This window comes from Alternaria arbusti (assembly GCF_024043155.1).
Source record: "Alternaria arbusti strain BMP 1465 chromosome Unknown scaffold_4, whole genome shotgun sequence".
In the NCBI taxonomy this organism is placed as follows: Eukaryota; Fungi; Ascomycota; class Dothideomycetes; order Pleosporales; family Pleosporaceae; genus Alternaria; species Alternaria arbusti.
In genome coordinates, this window is record NW_026249944.1 from 1,227,758 (window position 1) to 1,249,156 (window position 21,399).

Here is a 21,399-nt window from a genome sequence, read left to right on the forward strand (position 1 = left end):
GCCTCCTATCCCATCGCCATCATCTTTTATCCGCTGTCTGCGCGGGGGTGACGACCGTGTAACCCGACAACACCACTCGCGCCCACCTGTTCGCCGGCGGCCACCAAGGCCCGAGACGCTGCCGTGCCGCCAAATCTTCCGTGTCGGCGCACTGTCTGCATGCTCGACACCTTCACGCCGACCAACCATTGCTGGAAGACTTCCCGTACCCTGGTCAACCACTGCGCCGCACCACTGGACTTGCAACCAACTCACATAGCCATCGCGATCCGACCGCGATCCGACTAAGATCGTACTCCCTGCTGCACGATCATCTGGTGATCTAGATCGGTACCCCCTTCCGATACTTGAAGCGCACTACACGAGCCTTTCCGCGCTCTACACGTGCTGCGTGCTAGTAGTAGGTGCATCCGGTAACTCCATCTCTGAGAAGGTGTCCAGGGTGCTGTAGTGGCCTGCTAGCTGCCGGCTTGAGTTGGTCAAGGCATCCCGGTTCCAGTTGCCTTAGGTCGCTGCTGCTATTCCGCTCACCACCACTAACCGTCCAATCCAGCCCTTGCCACATCCGACAGGCTTTCTGTTGCATCAATTGATCCCAGTACCTATTGCTGAAGTTCCTTGCCTCATCAGCGTGTCTGACAAGCCTGTTGCGACAGGCAGCAACATGTCATCCGTTTCAGCTCTGAGTCTGCCTTCGTTGCTTCTACCTACGCTGGTCTGATCTCATCCCGTGTTGTGCGCGGAATCTGTCACCATCGATTTCGGTCTTCAAGCTATACATTGTTTCCAGCCTTCCGAATAGGCTTTAATCAAACGTCATGGCCCAAGCCCACGGCCTCAGCCTCGTCGACGGTGAGTGGGTTTCCAGACCGCTCGACCCTTATCAGATCATGGCCAACGCGTCTCAAGATGACGTTGAGATGCGGGATGCAACGCCCAAGCCAACAAGCCAAGTGCCTGAATACGGTATACTGTCGCAGACTGTCTTTGAGACACCGCTAAGCAAAATCATCCTTCCGGCGAAGATACGTCACAAAGATCTGATCGACGTTGTCATGGTCGGTGAGGACTTCATACGTCTCAAAGAGATCCGTGACTATGGTCAGATCCGCCATGTGGCTTCCAAGACTGACTTTAACGGCGGCCGCATCATCACCGCCAAAGTCTTTGGCGACCCTCGTGAAGTTTCCGCAACCACAAGTGGCAGTCCTTCGCTACATCAAAATTACATGAAGCACAGGGCAAGAAGGCCAACCACAGGAAATGGAGACGACGTCTTACCTCCGGAAGTCATCGTGCTTACACTATCAAACCGATCGTTGATGTTCTTGTGGGCTCAACACGATACGGCAGGTACTGCCACATTCATCCAGAAGACCATCAAGCTACCTGCAGGGAGTTCCCGCTTGGATCGCTTTGGTATCTTCCTCGCTATAGATCCTAAATGCAGAGCAATGGCAGTCGCAGCACACGAAGGGCGCTTTATCCTCTACAAGACGAAGCCAATGGAAAGATGGAAAAGAGATTCTAGGATGAACAATGAGATTGCTGCGCCTATTGAAGATGAGCGAATCATGTCTATTGAAGGTCAGATCATGCACATGGATTTCCTATCATCAGGAGGTGGACAGGACGACTACCACGTTGTTTTGCTGTTCGTTGTCGTCCTCCAAGGGAGGACCAGGCTCACCTGTTTCGATTGGGATTGCAGACAGGATCTCAGTAAAGCAACCCCTCGGACGGAGCGATACCTTGTCCAGTCTGGTAAGTGTATAGACGTACTGAGCAGTATATGAGCGTCACTGACTTGTCTAGAGGACACAATACCTTCTCTACTCATACCACTTAGCCGGAGTCCGGATTTCCTTCTAATTTCCGACGACCACATCTCGGTTTACAAAAACATTCTCTCTGGAGATCCAACGCAAACCACAGTGCCGATCGACAAGACAATACTCCAATCAATACTACCAGGCGATGGCAAGCACGCCCCCAAGTGGACCGCTTGGGATAAGGCGCCGCGCAACTCCGAATACCAAAAGGAGGTGTTTTACATTGCAAGAGAGGATGGCCGTATTATGTATGTGGTGCGAGGGCCAGCGGGCACGCTGGAGATCGATGAGGCTGGTGATTGGCAACACCGGATTGACACCTCCTTTTCATGCTTGGGCATCGACAACTCAGAAATGTCGCAGCAATACCCAGATCTTCTGATCGCCGGTGGGGCAAGCAATGATGGATTGCTTTGCAAAGTCGGTGCCTGGCCCACTGAGTACTCGTATGCAGTACAATATCCAAGCGCAAATCAATTCTCCTTCGTCGATAGCATCCCAAATTGGGCGCCTCTTACAGACCTTGTAGTAACCAAACTTTCTAGCCCGCGCGCGTCAGACGAACGGCAACGATCGTCCATTTTTGTCGCAAACGGCAACAATCCACATGGAGAGATCTCGGAGCTGCGACGCGGCATACAAGCTGTTGTCGACGATAGTTTCAGCGGCATCAACGGCTGCGCTGGGATATGGGTGGTTGACCATGGCAGTCATATGGCAGACATCGAAGGCACGATGAAGAGACAGCATTATGCGATATTTTCAATAACGCTCCCGCCAGAGACCTTGGTAATTCGAGTCGTCCGTACACAACCGGAGAGCCGTGCAGACTTCACTGGAGCATGGGAAGAGGGCTTCTGGGATAAGTTCCAAACACCCAGCGACGATGATCCGCTCGAAGACGATCTGATGCGAGAAGAGGAGACCATCTCGGCGTGTCCTTGGTCTGACACGATATCGATCCAGATTACACGGCGAGAGGCCCGCACTCTTCTTCGGCCAACATTGAGACAAATCGAGTCTTTGAAGTTTGACTCTCCATTGCTGTTGGCTGTCACACATACTGCATGCCCTTTCATCGCGCTTGCGTCTCGAAAGAGCGGTCACGCGCTATTGGAGATCATACCAATCTCAAATGGCGGCAACTTCGACCGATCGAATTCATTCCAATACCAGCTAGCTCATGATCCCACATGCGTAGAGACACTGGAGATCAACGGCTTTCCATATGTGTTCGTTAGTACATTCGATTCGAAGGTCTTCCTCTTTCAGTACTCGTATGGTGAGACCTCGTTGACGTTGGAAGACTCCTGGAAAGACCAAGATACCCTCAACGGTTCGCAGAAGCTCTGTGAGAGTGTTGCCGTTCTGAGCAAGGACAGCAAGAATCTTCTGGTGTGCGCAATGCGGGATGGCACTCTTCTGAGTTCGCAAATCCACGTAGAGCACGGTGGTAAGTTGAAATAGATCCTAATACGAGACGCTTCTCACATCGTACAGTCATATCACCCCCGTCCTGGAGCTCTACTCATATGGGCGCAGCTTCAGCCAAGATCACCCGCAGTGAAACAGATGTATCTGCAGCGTTTGTTTCTTGTGGATCAGATTTCTGCCGAGTGCGCCCCTCTTCATGCGAATTCTCGTGTCTCGACATCGATTCCATATGGTTTACCGATCGCGGCCACCCCGAGTACAATCAATCGCCAGTATCGGCGATCTATCAACTGCCATTTCTACCGAAACTGGACGTTGTTGGGAGGAACCTCGGCGGCTTTCTGTTTGCAGTCGCCGGAGATCGTCTTCTCTTCTCGCAACTGGATGCAGACGTAAAATGGTCAAGCCAAGACCTGCCTTCTACGTTTCTGCACGACTCCAAAATTGTTCCCAGGAAACTCAGCACGGGTGCTAAGCCGAGCAATATCCTGTACATGCAGAAGTTACGACGAGTACTAGTGTCGACTATGGAAGCGAAAGAGAGACGAGTGCCACCTTCTGGCGAACGAGTCCTGCACTCATCGATCAAGCTACTAAGGGTGCGCGACGACAGACCGACCGATGACGTCGAGATCAAACAAGAGGTGGAAGCGCCGGTGGAGCGACTAGTCGTTGCTCAGGCTTCCTTGATGAATGCCGAGAGGGTGTATTCCATCGTCGAATGGCAGTTCTTGAACAAAGACAGCAAGAGATATAATCTCATCATTGTCGGCACCGGAATCCAGATCGGCCCCTCGCAGCATAGCGGAAGGCGACTGATCTTCAACACTGGCAAATCGGGCTCCAAGTTGGACTTGCAGAAACAGTCAACATATAACGATCCTGTCTATGGCATAGCGCTGTGGGACAACCAGACGACAGTTAGTATCGTCGGGAAATCTTTATGCATCGATCGTTTCGACGAGGAAGCCGGTCGATGGTTCCAGCGCGGTAAAACAGATCTGCACTCTCCAGGGATCCATGTGTCTGTCATACAGCCATTCGTCTACGTTTCAACGCTCCAGCACTCACATCTTTGCTTCAAAGTTGTGGAATCAGCACGACCCGATACTTTCGAGTTCGTGCGAGAGTTCTCTGATAGTGGTATGCGCAATTGCGCGCGACATCTCGTCATGGATTTGCCAGACAAGGAGGGTAGTAGCAACCATCGATTCGTCTTACTCACCGATAAGAAGAGCAGCTCGGTGACTGGTCTCTACCAACCACCTCTTCGAACCCACAGCAACGCTTCACCGACGTTGTTCGAAGCATGTCTCCCCCGATCTGTGATCCGTCTCGACCGCGGCGATATCCGCCCACCTTGGCGCCGTCCAAATCCTGCAGGAAAGATCACCGGGATCCTTGTCGACGATATCATCGGCGCTTGTACCGATGGCACGATCTTCTCTTTCTCCATTCTCTTATTATCCGCCCGTCTACTACTTCGTCTGATAGAAAACCTGATCGAGGTGAAGTCGAAACGGTCGGGCGCCCACAAACACGACACAGTCAAACCCCGTAGTGGCGACATCTTCAACGTTCTTATGAACAACACCCCTGGCAATCAACATGGTGCGATCTTGGTTAGGGATATAGATCCACGTTATCTGGGGCAAAGTCTTCAGCGAGGTGCTAAGCACAAACACGTTGAAGGCGACTTCTTGAAGAACTGGCTACATGAGGACGGCGACTTGAAGAGTTTGGTTTGGAGCGACGCAGACGAAGAGGTCGGAAAGCTCTTCCAAAAGCTGGCGCTGGATGTCGACGAAAGATGGGGAACGATGGGTACGCGAGAGACCAATGGGCACGAGAACCAGCAGTTGTGCGAACACGTGAAAAAATGGATGAGCGAGGTACTCATGCCTGTGCTGTAAGAATATAAGCGGCCGTCCTAGGGCTGGCTACAATTCATTTCGCATCCAGGAAAGAAAAGTTATTTGAGGTAGAAGCATGCGTCGTCTTCGAAAATACCTACTTGATTCACTTCAGCAGTGTGCGTACGAAGCAGAACATCCCCCTTCACCAACACTTCTAGCAAGACATCCCATCCTATGTCGCACACTGTTCGTCCACACCCACACAACCCAACGATGAGACAACACTGTCTCTCAAGCATCGTGTAAACAGAATCACACAAAACTCATTACTACTTAAACTTAGCAAACCCAGCTTTCACACGCTATCCTGCCATTTTGCCATATCGTCATACTGCCGTCCTGCTATGCCACCATGCCCACAATGAATCTCTTCTGCCTCAGCCTCTCCATCAACAAGCCAAAGAAGAAGGAGTCATCTTTCAACTTCATCCGTCTCCATCCTAAACCGCATATTGAACCCCTCGTTACACCTCCTTCGTCCCCGCTAGTCTCGGCTCCGCCTGCTCATCCTCCTCCTGCTACTTCATCTCACCCGCCACCGAAGCGATGCGAGTCTCCAGTTTCTCAGGTGGAGTCTGGGGCATCGAAGTTCACTGAGCGGCTTGAACTTCCACCCAGTTTTTACGAGACGTCGTTTTCGGATTCGACGCGTGAGCTGGTTCCGCAGCCGTTGGGTCTGCAGTCGGCGGAGCATGGTGGGAATGTGAGTGTGGGTAAGGAAAAAGAACGGGGCACGCATCCTTATCTACGGACCTCAACATATGGTGTCGTCGATAACTCACATCGATACGATTGTAATTGAAGGGAGTGTAAGATAAACAGAAGGTATGATACACTGTGTGGGTTGGGCGAGGGAAAGACGATGAAGAATGGGGAGCAGTAAAGGGGGCAGAGCGAGGTCATATGGATATCTTGTCGTGCCAAAGCGTGAAGGAAGAATAATGGTATTGTTTCACGCGTTACATCTCCATCTCCTCACTCTTTCCGTTGCATCGTCGTCGCTAGACTATGAATAAAGATAGAGTGTTCTGTATGGATCACTGAAAGGGTCAGATTGTGGAACACCAAATGAGATCATCAATTCGGCATTGCCCAAATGTAGTTGCAGACTCACGTGGAGTAAACAAAGTTGGTAACAGCATAGTGCGCCTTGGGCCTGCTTGATGGTTGAGCCTCAAAATCAGCCTCGCTGCCAGCCTGCTCTTTTCAATGCCGAGTCAGCCTTGGATGAGCGAGCAAGGCTGAAGAACAACGGAGGTCTATTCCTCCGGCGGTGTCTGGTCACGTGTCGAAGGGCACAGTATTGTTTCGAATAGCACCCGTGCGGAGCAGGACTTGGTCATTGAATGGTTGGATGGCTGCATATCTAATCTCATGATGCATTGAAGGGCACAGTGGCGTTTTACTAACCAGATTGGCGTGAGGTCCTCCTCAGCCTCACAATGGAGAGGGAATGTGTAGCAGCCGTCGCCCGCCACGCGCATCGTGCTCAGGTTTCGCTTTCGAAAATCAAGCGTCGCTGCCAGCTTACTACAAACGACACAAGGCACGAAAATACCGACACAATCCGAGGCCGTCTCGCGACCGACTGTCTACAGCTCCAGACGTCTTTTCGTTTGCCCATCGTCTGCACGCATCTTCTCGCACAACACCAAGCAATCCAGCGTTTCGAGCCATATCAAAGACTCCTCGATATGTCTCCTACTCCAGCCTTCGGTGAAACAGGCGATGAAGACTTCGATTGGGCGATCGATATTCCGGATGATCATCCTATGGCTAGCGAGGCTAGCCTAGGGTAGGTTTTTTTTTTAACTTTTTGCTGACCCGATTAGGAAGATGACAGGTCATGACCGGGGTCCGACCAGACAGGTGACTTCACAATGTTCACATGCACCCGGGGCCCACCTCGCGGGTAGCCCCACGCTAGTGGATGACTGCCGAGCCGTTCTGAATGGCGATGCCAACTACCTATTGGGTAACGATGAACCCCTTGCCGACGTCGAAGGCCCCTATGGTATGGGTCAGGGGGTTCTCCACGCCGTAGCCTCACAGTTCATGTACACACCCGTCCCTCCGCAGGCCAGCGGCCCAGATGTCATGCCGTATGGGCCCCCATCCCAGCCTCAGCCTCAGGTTCCTGTCGCACCCACCCATCCGGCATTCAACAACCAGGTTCCGCATACCGCCGTTACAGCTCCTCCTCAGTGTCCTTACGGGTGTACTGGCACGTTTCGTCGCCGTGAGGAGTATCGCCGGCACATGAAGAAACACACCGGCCCCTTCTTTCCTTGCATTTATCCTAGTTGTGGTAAAATGTTTTATCGCCAGGACAAGCTGCGTGATCATCTTGCCAAGGGCCATTAGATGAGGTGGTTCGTACGGGTCGAACACTATCATTGTTGGCGACAACCTAGCTAATGACAAGGGCGTCGCTACGCAATGAGGCTATGGTGGATACAAAGCAGGTCAAATCGGCGGAGAGTTTCATTCGTATTTGCTCACTTTGTGCTTCTGAGTTTACATGTACCTCCTTCTTTTACATAACAAAAGTCAATGACAGTTACGTGTTACGATACTTCATCTCCTCTTGCGTATCTGAACCGAAGTGATTGCGCATGCGGGGTGTGAGATTTCTTTCGCCAGAACGGCGTAGTGAACAGTCTAGAAGGTCGAGGGCCAATGGTGTCCCGTACGTTCAACGAGAATAACGGGCCACAAAACTCATCATAGGCGTTCGCTTGATCCCGCAAATGAGCTGCAAACATCGAGTCGGGCTCACCGTTTAATGAGAATATGTGAGCATCAGCCGGACAACCCAAGGTCGCTACACTGATGACTGTGAGAGTATCATCTTTTGCCTCTTTAGTCCAAAGCAAGACGCTGAAGCGATCCCGTATATTCATCAGATGCCGTTGGAGTGACATTGCCGATAATTTCACGATCCGTATTTCTTCCTCCGCAGCTCCTTCGCACATCTCTTGTATGAGAGGCTCGTCGATGAAGCTGAGAAACATAATGCGTAGCCATCCTTTACGAGCTTCCGACTTGACTGCGTCCAACGGCTGGAGAGCTCTGCATATGTGCCCGAAAGTGGGTTCAAGAAGCAAAGGGTCCACTGAGTCAAGTGAAAGCCTTCGGATGATGTCTGGTACGCGATGACAGTATGCTATGCTTTCGGGAAAGTCAAAGTCGCGCGTCTCGCGTAGGTGATTAAATGCTGACTCCAAAACTTGCGAGAATGGCAGTACTTGAGTGATGCGCCCGAGCTGGATCGCGTCTAGAGTAAGCTCGCCGGATTGAATGACCGCCTTATGCTTCTTATTAGGCTTTAGACGATCCTCAAGTCGAGTCAGGACAAACGGTGCCATTTCTCCATCTCGGAGTTGCATGGGAATCATAAGAGATAGTGGAACAGCATACAGCCAGCTCATCCGGCCTTCTTGAGCCATGGATTCTACGATAACCTCGAGTGCTTCGTTGGCACTGTGTGCTGGGTTTGGCTTCACATTCTTGAACCGCAGCATGCCACACAAGGCGTAGTATTTGTCTGATGGTACCGTCGCGCTGAGCGTGGAAGCTAGCTGCAATACGTTCGCGTCGCATAGCTCGTACGTCTGGGCTTCATCGTAGTTCTGCCGAAGAAACCATAATCTGCGGCACCAAGACGCAAACTCATCGAGCCATGTCTCTTCCTAATTCCGACGGAATAAGAGTGCGGCAACTACGGCGGTGTCGGCGAGAGAAAGCCAGTCGCCACTATCGTCCCAAGTCAGTAAGTAGTTCTGACTGAGTAGTATCTCTTGTATAATCCAGGCTCTCTCGCGCCACGTAGCATGGCACAGAACCCTTAGCGCATTGAGGGCTGTCGTCTCGAGCTCTGAGTCAATCTCCTGCAGCGACGTGCAAGATTGACACAGAAGACAGCTATGCGGCACCATTTGCGCGATGTCCCTGAGCCTCAGTGGCACAGACAATGGGCAGAACATGCGCCTCTTGATCTCCAGTACAGGGCTGAGATCCAGCCCAGGTACTCGCAGGAGCAAGATTGTGCATCGCGCCTCATAGTATATCTCATCCATGCGCGGTATCCAATACGACTTGTCCTCGCTCGACTCCTGATCGATGCACATGCAATCTAACCAACAGCGAGTCGCCTTCCCCGTGATAGCTTTCATGCCCGGAGAGGCACGCTCGCCCAGAAGGGACGTCAGCCGCTTCTGGAGCGCTGCCCAGCTCGGAAGCTTATCCGATGCATTATCTCGTCATTCGCTCCATACGTATGATATCGCGACGTGGGTACGGAACCCGCTGGTGAGGTAGGCGTGGCGATCGATCTGGCGGTGGAACAAGGACGTGCTTGGGTCTATGAGGGCAAAGGCGGATCGGGTCGACGAGAGATGCGATTTCGGGAGTTCTTCCGCCATTCAGACATGGTCGTAGTCATGAGCACAGCGCTTTTGATGCGGTTGGGATATGAACGTTGGAAGACTTAGGTAGATGGAAAGCGCGTGGGTGCTAGGGAAGCATCCATAGATCGACTTCGGGACCAGTTGGAGCGATGAAGCGACTATACCTATTTGGGTTTAGCTACCTAGGTACCTACCTCCAGGGCTCTCTCCAGCGCGTCAACTTCATGGAACGCGTCGAAGTCCACCGAGGAAACGTCAAATCCATCTACAGCTCAATACTATCCAAAGTCCTGTACTGCCTCAGGTTTGTTTGGCCGACCACGGTATCATCATGCGTGGTGCTATTCCAAGTGCTCCAGCGTCTAAACAGCGACACGGCCCACACAGCTGCATCGCTCAGTCAATGTGTAAATGGCACCTCTGCAGCCGCTTGCCAATGATTCTTAGCTGTCTGAGTCATTCCAAGATATAGTCTCATAGTCATCGACAGCAACGTGACAGAAGGTGTCAGAGATAGGCGAGGCTGGTGGATGCATCGCAAGATCGCGACCCCCGATGACGATAACGCGATGACGTCGTCTGAAACCGCAACGACCCAAAACACGTCTGACATGTGAAGGACCGGTAGCACAGATACGCTACACCGACTATCTCCCGTCTCGAGGCCGTTGACAGCAAAACTTCGCTTTCCACCTGTCCGAGCCACTAATCGCTCTATCTTAAGCATCAAAAACTTGTCAAGCGTGTCTCAGCTTGCATTCGACCGGTCAACAGAAACCCTTTTCCGAAGCCGGAAAACACATTCTAGCCGTTATCAAATGCACGATGGCGAGCCTCTTGCTCGCGGCCCTGAAAATCTCAGCCGCACTAACGGCTAACAGTGGGTCCGCACGCGTTATCATCACTCCACTTAGCGCGTGAGGCGAGCGTGGCGCATCATCTTGATGTCGTTCGACGCAAATTCTCCAAACGGTTCCGGGACAAGTCGGGATGGTGCTTGTTGCGCACGATTTTTGCTCGCCAATTTTTCGCTGGTGACTGGATTCAGGGTCATGTTGGGAAGGCGCGGCGAAGGCGGAGGTGTATAAGAGGGATTGTGGCTCTGGGGTTTTGCCTTCTGTCATCCACATTCACATCTGCATCTATTCCACTTCACATCAGACGAACATTACATACGTCATACCTCAATAACTCAACCTCAAACAAATCCATCAAACAATCAACTTCAAGATGCCTTCCTTCAAGGGTATGTTTATCTCTCTACCGACGCTTTCGTCCATACTAACAACGTCTCCAGACTCCGTCTCTTCCACTCCCGCCGGTGCCTCTGGTGCCCCAACCCCGGCCTCCACCAGCGCACCCACATCAACCCGCGAGACTCTCCACGCCGCATCTGCCGCACTTGGTCTGACCTCCCAGGGTCTTGACCTGTGCCCTCACTGCTTCCGCGAGATGTCGCACTGCAACGAGCGCTTTGAGTTCGCTTAAGCGTACTACAACTCAAACTCAAAAGTCGACAATCAAACACACTCGGCATTGTACTTCATCAGAACTTTCTTGCTCGACGACAGCGAACGCTGGCGTTTTGGCATTGAGGGGCTACGACATTTCAAATCTTTCGGCATGGCATTGGGTATTGGATGGACGGTATAAGCGGCGTTTATTTTGGGAAGGGGGAAACTTACAGGAAACGGCATACCCTACTTTGAGCGATTGTACACAACCACGAGGATAAAATCTTCGTATCGCATCTCAATCGATTTCATGCATTCTTCCATGATGCTTCAACATTAATGAATTTTCTTGTCCTAGTTTCTTTTGGCTTTGAGTTAACACTACCCACCGACACGTGCAGGTGGCTCGACCACATTGCGATACTTGTAAATTTTCTTGTACAGTATGTTGTATTCTGTTCAAACAACAGCTATATATCGCCCCGAAACAGAGGAATTTAAACTGCAACGAAGATGGTCCCAGTGGCGAGGGTATTGATAGGCTGACGTCATCGCGAGCTTCTGCATTCTGCTGTTCAAATCTCACTGCAGCGTCCCAAATCTGCAATTCGCATTTTGTGTGGGCTCAATGCGTCCAGTACACGACGGACGCGATATAGTCGGTGTGCCCAGGTGGGTAGTCTGGAGATACGCGCAGCCGCTACCCCGCCGATACCCGGACGCAGCTTCCACAGAGCGTTAGTCAACGCCATGCACATCACGATAAGACTTTTCCTCAACACCAAGCTTTTCTCTCTCATTCCCATGCCAAATCCCAAGCATGGCTATCGCCCAAGAATTCCGACGTCCTTCGACCATTCAAGAGGAGGAGACCACACCCCTCCTGCCGCGCGATGAGCCGAAACCAAGAGAAGAAAAAGAGGCCGTCCCAATGTTATTCCGGGCTTTGATATGCGCGTTCCTTGTGTCGTTGACATTCAGTATCACGCAGGCTCCTATGCTATACGCTTTCCGGATATTGACCTGCGATGCGTATTACGAACATCATGAGCCGGATCCGCACCCCGTGGATAGATGTGCGAGACGCGAAATCGACGCTGGAGCGGCCAGGGCTTTTGCACTTCTGGCATCATCGACTACGATCTTCGGCCTTGTCAATTTGCTGGTAGCTGCATGGACTATCAAACGCCTGGGCGTCAAGTTGGCTTTGATCATTCAGATCTTCTGGCCTGCGGTCCGCCTTCTGATTCAGAATATCGGCATCATGCATGGCAGCAGCGCTGGCATCATGATCGTGCAATGCTCGCAAGTCATCACAGTACTTGGTGGCCCTAATGGATACGTTTTGTGCCTCAATTCTCTGGTGGCGGACGTCGTCGAGCATGAAAAGCGCACAGGCGCATTGGGCAGACTCCAAGGCTGCATGTACTTCGGGAGCGCTATCGGGTTTTTGATCGGAGGCATTATCGGCGACTACTTTGGTATACTTGCGCCCTTTCGAATGACTATGGTGTTGTTCTTGCTTTGCTGCGTATATGTAGCAGTATCGCTACCTGCCATGCCACCGCCGGAGGAAGACAAGGACGCGAAACCTCGCGAAACCACTGGCATCGCGCATTTCTTCGGCCCCCTCCGCATCTTTGCACCGCAAAAGTGGGAATTACCGAATGGACGTACTCGCCTGCAGTTTGGAGCACTCACACTCGGTATCGGCGTTTTCTTGGGTATCCTCGCGACTGGCTACATCCCGATCTTACTCCAGATGTATGCTACCATTGAGTTCAACTTCGGCCCCAAAGAGAACGGAGCACTCATCTTCATGTACTCAGCATTGAGAGGTGGTTTCCTATCTCTCGTCTTTCCCGTCATCGTCGCTGCAGGGCGAAAGTGGCTGGGTGACGGCGTGAAGAATGAGTTAGCGGAGGACGAAGAACGAGAACCGACAGTGCAGGTTCATATCATACCACCAACTCCGGCAGTAACAGAATCTGTCGACCCGATGGAGAGCGAAGAGCCACCCAACCCCGAACCGACGAACGAGCAGGAAACATTTGCATTTGATTTGTTCTATGCGCGCTTCAGCCTTTTGCTTGATGGCATACTCACCGGTCTTGCCGTATTCGTATCACAAGGTTGGCAAATGTACGTCGTTGCTGTGATGCTGCCATTTGCTGCAGGTACCGGTGCCGCGTCCAAGGGATCGATCCTGCAAATGTTACCGAACAGCGAGCGTGTCGACGCACTCAGCGGCATTACGCTCGTCGAAAATATCGCGCGTCTTTCGACATCGGCCGTGTTTGGAGTCGCCTTCGCCGCGCTTGCCGAGGCTGGCCAAAGTCATCTCACTTTTATCTGTAATGCCGCTGTTGCATTGCTTGGCTTTATCGTCTTACTTCTCTCGCGCTTTCCACCAAAAGGTAGTCGTCGGATCGAGATATAATATAGAAATCTTGGAGGAGCGCGCACAAGGTCAACAGACTATAAGATTGTGGTCTGGACCATTGCAGCCCTTACGCGCTGGATGCCTGAGGGCGCGACAGACACGCGACCCATTCGCCGTTGAGCTCCCGGGTCGCTTAGGCCTGCCAGACACAAGAACGTGAACATCGCCATCACTATCTTGTCCCGCGACTCGTCAGCGAGCTTGTCAAGCTTCTAGTTAGATCCCTTCCTTTACTCATATAACTGCTCGACGACGCCTTGGCAGCTGCCTACTTGGGCTGCAGTCTTGATTGTGGGAAAGCAATAAGTTGCGACTCATGCGCCCATCGTGGTGTCGACGAGGCTGCACCCCACATGATCCTACCGTATCGCATCGCATAGCAGCAGAGTAGTAATGAGGAGCCTTTTGATCGCGTCGCTTTTGGCGAGCGCAATCAACGCGCAATATAATCTGACGTATTTACACTTGATGAACCCAATGGAGCCGACTCTTACCTTCATGTCGTCCGACGATACTGCCACCACCTACGAGAAGAAGTGTCCTGAAACAACTACTCCAACTCCTACACCTTCGTCGACGTACTTGTGTATGTAACATGTCATCGTTCTTTGCTAGGACCGCCGCTGATCCTTACTCAACAGCTCCAGCCGAAGAATCAGCACGAGAAGCGTCTCTCGACAGCATGATATCCTGGGCGCGGTCATTCTACAAAACCGCCGTACCAATAGAGACACCAGAAGCAGAAATCGACGGTTGCATTCCTTTCACCATGCTTCAAGGCCCCGAGACATGGGAGTACCACATGACCATGCCGAGTGCAATAACCAGGAACGGTGCTTGTTCATGGACGGGTGTGCTAACCGAAGTCCCCGTCACGTGCGACGCGGATTATTACGATGAGAAATATTCTATTCTAAGTGGAACACCCACGGTTTTCTCGCAATCGGAATTGAGAGCATGGACAGATCTGAAGTTTGCTATGGCTACTATCGTGGGCGCTACGTCCACACCCACACCGGCAAGCACGGGTGACGCGAGTGGGGCTGAGGAAACTGGGGTAGAGGCTTCGGACAGCGAAGGACGGGCGCCGGGTATGCCGCTGCCGACTGGCGCGATGATGATGGCCGGTGGAGCAGCAGCGTTTGGTGGAGTGGCTTGGGGATTCTAAGATCGGAGTTGGCCGCGTGTCAAGGCGACAGAATCACACGTCGGGAACAGCTGCAATACGGCGTACCGCAAGCTTCAGCCACATTGTCGCAATGCATCCATCGTCTTTGGTGACCATGCTGTTAGTGCCGGAGAGACTGCTGAATGGTCGGCTGTGAAGACCGCGATTAGATGAATGCGGCGCAGCATCGCATTTTGTCGGATCGAAACTCGCTAGTAGAGTTGTGTACACCAAATGCGACGTTGGTCTTCCCGTCCTTTCGTGCCGACAACCGCATCATGCAGTAGAGTGAAGAGTCTTTTCAGAGAGGTTACATGTGAGTTGAGCGTTGCATGCGTTACGATGGATCGAGCATGACCGTGGAGGTACGGCACGGCCCAAAGAACCGCGGTCACTCAGCCCCGAACGACGAGATACACCGGAAGTGGAAGCGAGGGAGGTTCGGATAATCGGCATCATAACAGTCAGCCGACTGGGTTGGGCAAGGCGTGTAGCAGCTCAGTGGCTGTGTAGGGACTGTTGAACAAAGGGTATGTATGATTGGATTTCGAGTTGTACATGTAAATAACGAAGCCAGGTAGGCTTCCAACGTGGCCTGAGACACAAACATTTCCAAGCGTCATGGGCGAAGAAAGGCAAAACCGGAGAATGGAAGTGCAATGGGCAAGTCTGGTGCAATGGACGTGATCTTGAGATCAATGCATTTGGGCTGTCATATTTGAGTTGGGCGCTTGGGTAATCGTTGCAATGGGCCGGATCATTCATACGCACATCCACGTGAATCAGATGCCGCTGCATATACCACTCACTTCTTGTCCTCCATTTTGTCAGAGTCGTAAGCTGGCGGCACTGACAGGCCTGCTTCGTACTCCTGCCCAGGCGCAACACCACCCACAATGTTTGTGTCGTCCTTTCCAAGTACCGTCTGGGGCGCGTATTGTCTGTTTCCTTCCTCGCGGCGTTCTGGAGGTACGAAGATATTGAGGCTCTTGGGGATGATGAAGCCGACAAGGACGACTAAGACGATGAGATGGGCGACCATGAAACCGAAGATCTGTAGGGGGTCGCCACGTATGGCGTAGAACGTGGGGTAGGCAAAGCAGAAGATGATCGAGAGCACAGGTGCGGCGAAGTATCGAAGGATGGGTGCCCAGAAGACGGGTAGTCGCCACTGCTTGCCCACACACACGACATAGTTGAGGTCGCGCGCAAGTTGGTGCCCCTATATAATGTAAGTAGCTGCATATGTCACTGGAGAAGCGTACACTTACTGAGTAGAGGCCAACCCACCAAACGCGGTTCAAGATCTTGTTACGGCCCCAAAATTTAGGAGCTGGAACTGTGGGATCTTTGGCGACGAGAATAGCAAGGATTGTGCCAGCAATGTAGAGACCAAAGCCAACACCAGCACCGATCTTGTCGGAAACTGTATGTGCGATGGCATTGCCGATGATCTGGGCGCCAATGTACGAACATTGGTACAGCCAGAAGGACGGTGCACCAACCTGACCTATGACGTCGGCGTAGCGGTAGAACGAAGTAGCGCATACGCACTCAGCCCATACGACGAAGATAAGTGAAATGTTGCTGATCTGTGCGTCAACAGCATTGGTAGCTTCATAACCGAATCCTGTTGAGTAAAACAATGATACCAGGGCTGAGATGACGGTGATGATCGTGGCGATGGTCGAGTGCTTGTACTTCCTTCCCCAGTGAGTGTCGCAAATGGTAGTGATCATAGCATCGAGCAGCGCGTACGATGAACTGATACCAAGTAGGAACAGAGTCAGGAAGAACAGAACAGACCAGAATGGAGCACCGGGCATTTCCTGGATGGCGCTGGGGAGGGTGTAGAAGCCGAGCGTATATGTTCCGACCGGGTCACCAACACCAGGCTGCAGGCCCAAGTAACCGACAACACCGAAGACAGCAAAGGCCGCGAACGACTCAAACAGTGCATTGGCACTGCAGATCATCATGGCGTCTTGGACAGCATCAGAGAACTTGGAGTTGTACGAGGCGTAGGCAGAGTAATAGCCAAAACCGACACCGGTAGAGTAGAAGACCTGACTGGTTGCAGCTTGCCAAATCTTGCCTGCGGCAAGCTGATCGGCGTTGAACTCCCCAAAGTATAGTTTGATACCTCGGCCAGCGTTGGGCAGAGACGCACCACGGCCGACAAGGATAACGGTCATGATGATAGGCAAGACGATGGTAATGTAGACGACGCGAGCGGTAATGGCGATGCCTTTGTATAAACAGATCCAAACGATGAACCAAGAAAAGAGTACCCAACCGACAAGCTCGCCATCGAGGTTCACACCAGGATATGAGGCATACTGAAGGACTCGACTGCCATCATCGCTGTAGACCGCGGGAATGGCGGGGACTTCGTTGACGACATGACTGAAGTACTCCTGTGGGTTATCTTTCCAGGGGAAGTCGTTTGCGGACCGGAATGAACTGCGGAAGTACACCATGACCCAGGATAGAATGGGAATGTAGTAGATGGCCACAGCGTAACCAACGCAGACCATTCCGAATCCAACGCCGGTAAAGCGTCGATCAAGACCGTTGTAACCGATGACACAGCCGCTGCGGTAGGCCTGTCCAATAGCCACTTCCAGGATAAGCACCGGGATCGCGAGGAGGCAAACAGCCATGAGGTAGGGTATAAACCATTGAATGCCGTTGTTGTTGAAGACCTGGGAAGGGAAACGTAACAAATTTCCAAATCCCATCGCTCCGCCCATGGAAGCAAGCACATATGGTGTTCGAGAGGGCCATTCCGCGCGACCGTCAGGCGCCACGCGAGGCGGAGGGAACATCGCCCGCACAGCTTTGCGGATGACGTTCATACTGGGCAAATGATATCGATGCGCTCAGTGAGACGAGGTGGAGGAGTAAAGCGATATGAGAGGCTGCATGGAAAGGGCAAAGAGACAAGCCCAGCAGAGGTGCAGTGAGAGAACCCAGCCTGGGCACAACTCTCTCTTCTAATGATGTCGTCGCACACCCCTGCGGTCCTGATCTTAGATCAGAGTCGCGGCGCGCGTCACCACGCAGCCACGGCCAGCGACGACTCGACGCCTCAATGATAACATGTCGCGTGCCAGGGTAGCACTACGGGCATGATACCCGTCTGCAGCTACTGATACCAACATTCAGGCCCGTGGGAGGCGTTTGCGCAGGAACTTGGTAGGTGGAGATGTCCCATGGGTGCGGAGGCGCGCCTTGGCAGCCAAGGTACGTCCGGGTGGAACGGCACCTCCACGTCTTGGAAGGGAGTCATGCTCGGCCTGGTTGGGCTCGCAATGTGCATATCAATGTGGGCGTGAGATAAGAGGGGATTGATATGCAAATATGTCTCTTGTGTCGGCCTCCAGCTGGTCCATCGCCGTGGCGTAGGGTTTTGAGGGTGTCGTCGCGCCTCATCTCTCGTGCAGAGCGGCCAAGGGAAATCCAGTTCGAGGTCCTGCACAACAGAAGCAACGTTGCACCAGAGGTTTAGCGCCATGTGCCGACTGTTCCTCGTCTCCAAGACTCGGACATGCCGTGATAAGAGCGACAGCCCTTCGAATTGGCAAATGCATGACCGACGAAAGTCCGGCAAGAGATCCGAGAGGTCTTCGTAGTCATGGTGCTAGGTAATCGGAACCGATTACAGTAGTCGGAGTGGGATGTAACGCGTACGTGATTTGGGCTGACAGTAGCAGAGGGAAGAGTGGCTTGGGCGCTGGTTATACATATCACCTCGTTGCACGCCCTATTGTCAAAGTTCAAACGCGCCCTGCTAGCCACCTGCAGCACGCCTACGTCAGGCTACGCGCTAAGCTACCTTTGTCCTTAGCGTGCTATCCCGCCAGCCCTGGAGCCCGCACGCGTCTGCCCTCCAGACCAAAACCGACATTTCACGCATCCACGTGCTCTTCGTAATAACCGCCCATGCACATATCGCCCCTTATTCAATGATAGCAGCAGAATTATAAACTCCAGCGAGCAACAGGATAAATATGCTAACGTCAGTCTTTGCGTCGACTACGCGCCATTGCCAATATCGCCCTGCCGACACACGATGCGTTATCCAACACTTCCATGCAGGGGATTAACCCTGTGAAAAAACACATCGCAACACCTCTTGACACTTATCTAAAGCTACCTGATCCAGCCACTTGGGCCACCCCACAGACCCTTCACGTGATATCGATCATAAACCCAAGGAAAGAAGTCTTTCTTCAGATGATAGAATGCGCGTCTCGGAACAGCCTGGTCAACACCAAACCATGTATTGAACGTCTCTTTCGGTATACCACCGTATTTGAACTCCGCAAGAAGCACCTTCTTGTCACCGGTCAGAAGCGGACATGAAGTATAACCATCGTACTCGGACTCTGGCTCCTTGCCATCCATAGTACGCAAGAGATTTTGTGTGAGAATGGGCGCTTGGGATGTGATCGCAGCCACTGTCTTCGATGTAGGCAGACTGGCCGCATCACCAAGCGACCACACGTTCTTGAACTTCTTGTGCCGGAGAGAGTGCTGATCCACGTCTACGAATCCCGCGTCGTTGCCCAACCCGCTCTCTTTCACAAAAGCGTGCGGTACATTTCGGGGCGCAACATGAAGGAAGTCGAAATGTCGCTGTACGGGCTGTTCGCCGTTCGGTCGTTCGAATGTCGCAGTATTCCCATTAATCTCGATAAGGTTATGTTCGAAGAGGCCTGTGACTCCTCTCTCTTCTCGCATTTCGTTCAGTTTGACGCTGTACTTCGGTACGCCAAACATAGTGGGCAGACCAGTCGCGAAAGTCATCTTGATAGTACTTTTCCCGGAATCGTTGCTGTAGAGGCCTACTCGTCTCCAGTGATCCATTGCGAGCCACATGATCTTTTGAGGTGCACCTGCGCATTTCACTACACCGGAAGGCTGGGTGAAGATGACCGAACCCTTTTTGAGGCGCTGAATGTTTTGAAAGACTTTGTCGCAATGGTCGTAGCTGTATATGGATGCTACGACGCTATCAGGATTTCGCATAGCTTCGCGAAGGCCTTTGACGCTGTTGTAATCAACTTTGATGCCTGGAGCGATGACGAGGTGGTCGTATCGAAGTTTGTCATCGCCTCCCAAGGACAAATAGTTGTCTTGCGGGTGAATGGCCACCACATGGTCTTTGTAGAACGTTGTCTCAGATGCGACAAGTTCGCTCATCGGCCTTTTGAAGTGTAGTTTGTTGCTCAAGCCGCCGCTCACCAATGTCCAGCCCGGTTGGTAATGATGCCAAGTGCTCGGATCGACAACCGCAATATCGTCCTTTTTGAAGCGTCCTTTTCGTAACAGTTGATGGCTGACTGCGACACCAGCTGAACCGTTTCCAATAACAACAACCTTGTGATGTCTTGATGTACTGGTCGCAGGTGAGACTGTCGCGAGGCCTCGCCCAGCTGGCCGACCTCGTGTGGTGAGTGCAGTCCGGAGGGACGTCGATGTGAAGCGATGGCACGATGAATACATTCCGGCCAAGCAGATGGCTATTCTTTTAGCTGCTGACGGTGGTGTGGAGGTATCGGATAACGGTGAATTGAAGAGGTAATATGATGATTGCTGTTTCCGCTCGAACAACTGTAGGCCTGTCGTAATGTTATTCCTTGTGGTTTTGCGGTTTTGCGGGTTGTGAACGGTGAACGCAACGACTATTAAAGAGCCTCGGAAATAGTAAGGGAGTAGATTGGTCATCCCAAAGGCTATTGTCGTGTCGGCGATCAAAAGCGTCTCATGTCGGGGATCAAGAGGGATAGACGCCGAACCCTGCATGGAGGTGGCACCACCTGGGCAGTCAGCTTCCCGAGATTGATGAATACTTAAGACGAAGCGGAGGATGTAATGAACAAGTGACTGCTGATAAACGGATGATATTGACTGTCCCATCCTAGGACATGGAGAATTTACGCTCATATGGACGCATCCAGGCGCTTTGGCGATTGCCAAACTCGTCTCACCACACCCCCAAGGTCCGCATTTGGAGGCAACAGCAACGATCGATGGCTCAAATGACTCCTACGATACCTCAATGCATCGCACGAGGAACAGTCAGCTTGCCACATCCACCGAAGTATGCGAGCTGGACAGGCCGCATCGTCACCAACCTGACCAATCCAACTTTACAGATCCCGCGGAAAGCCCGAAACCGATCAAGTTACAGCACTCACACCATAAGGTCCCACGAGCCCGCAATCCACAGCTTGTTTGAAGAGAAGACAGGGACATGGCAATACGTGGTAGTAGACCCATCGTCCAAGAAAGCCGTCATCATCGATCCGGTGCTCGACTATGACACAGCTACTCAGACAATCAATACTCAGACAGCTGATGATTTATTGGCCACGGTCTTCGAAGGAGGGTACTACATCGAAAGAATACTGGAGACGCACGCTCATGCCGATCACCTGACAGCAGCTTCTTACCTCCAGCAGCGTCTCTCATCGCAGCAGGGTTTCAAACCACCCATTTGCATCGGAAAACGAATTCGCGAGGTCCAGAAACGATTTGCTGTGAGGTATGGTATTCCAGCTGTTGAGTACGAAAATGCGTTCGATCATCTTTTCGAAGATGATGAGATCCTCGAGGTTGGGAATTTGAGGGTGAAGGTCCTTCATCTTCCAGGTCATACCCCAGATCATATCGGTTACCAGGTCGGCAGTAAGTGCTCGCTATAGCGATCTGTATCTGTGCTCAACACTAACACT

The 21,399-nt window shown here is 52.2% G+C and overlaps 5 protein-coding genes across 5 annotated transcripts; 3 read left to right on the plus strand and 2 right to left on the minus strand.

The window, feature by feature from the left end:
* Positions 1-818: 818 nt before the first annotated feature.
* On the plus strand, positions 819-5,179 carry J4E86_004060 (uncharacterized protein; the record flags this gene model as incomplete). Its single annotated transcript, XM_051444607.1, has 3 exons — positions 819-1,764; positions 1,816-3,285; positions 3,375-5,179. The coding sequence occupies 3 exons, from the start codon at positions 819-821 to the stop codon at positions 5,177-5,179; spliced, it is 4,221 nt and encodes a 1,406-aa protein (XP_051304232.1).
* A 5,642-nt stretch (positions 5,180-10,821) lies between these two features.
* Positions 10,822-11,079, plus strand: J4E86_004061 (uncharacterized protein; the record flags this gene model as incomplete). Its single annotated transcript, XM_051444608.1, has 2 exons — positions 10,822-10,837; positions 10,889-11,079. 2 exons carry the CDS (start codon positions 10,822-10,824, stop codon positions 11,077-11,079), a joined length of 207 nt encoding a protein of 68 aa, XP_051304233.1.
* A 2,886-nt stretch (positions 11,080-13,965) lies between these two features.
* On the plus strand, positions 13,966-14,656 carry J4E86_004062 (uncharacterized protein; the record flags this gene model as incomplete). The annotated part of the gene is made up of 2 exons (XM_051444609.1): positions 13,966-14,074; positions 14,136-14,656. The coding sequence occupies 2 exons, from the start codon at positions 13,966-13,968 to the stop codon at positions 14,654-14,656; spliced, it is 630 nt and encodes a 209-aa protein (XP_051304234.1).
* An 805-nt stretch (positions 14,657-15,461) lies between these two features.
* On the minus strand, positions 15,462-17,514 carry J4E86_004063 (uncharacterized protein; the record flags this gene model as incomplete). Its single annotated transcript, XM_051444610.1, has 2 exons — positions 15,462-15,878; positions 15,928-17,514. 2 exons carry the CDS (start codon positions 17,512-17,514, stop codon positions 15,462-15,464), a joined length of 2,004 nt encoding a protein of 667 aa, XP_051304235.1.
* Positions 17,515-18,811: 1,297 nt separating this feature from the next.
* On the minus strand, positions 18,812-19,864 carry J4E86_004064 (uncharacterized protein; the record flags this gene model as incomplete). The annotated part of the gene is made up of 1 exon (XM_051444611.1): positions 18,812-19,864. One exon carries the CDS (start codon positions 19,862-19,864, stop codon positions 18,812-18,814), a length of 1,053 nt encoding a protein of 350 aa, XP_051304236.1.
* Between the last annotated feature and the right edge of the window lie 1,535 nt (positions 19,865-21,399).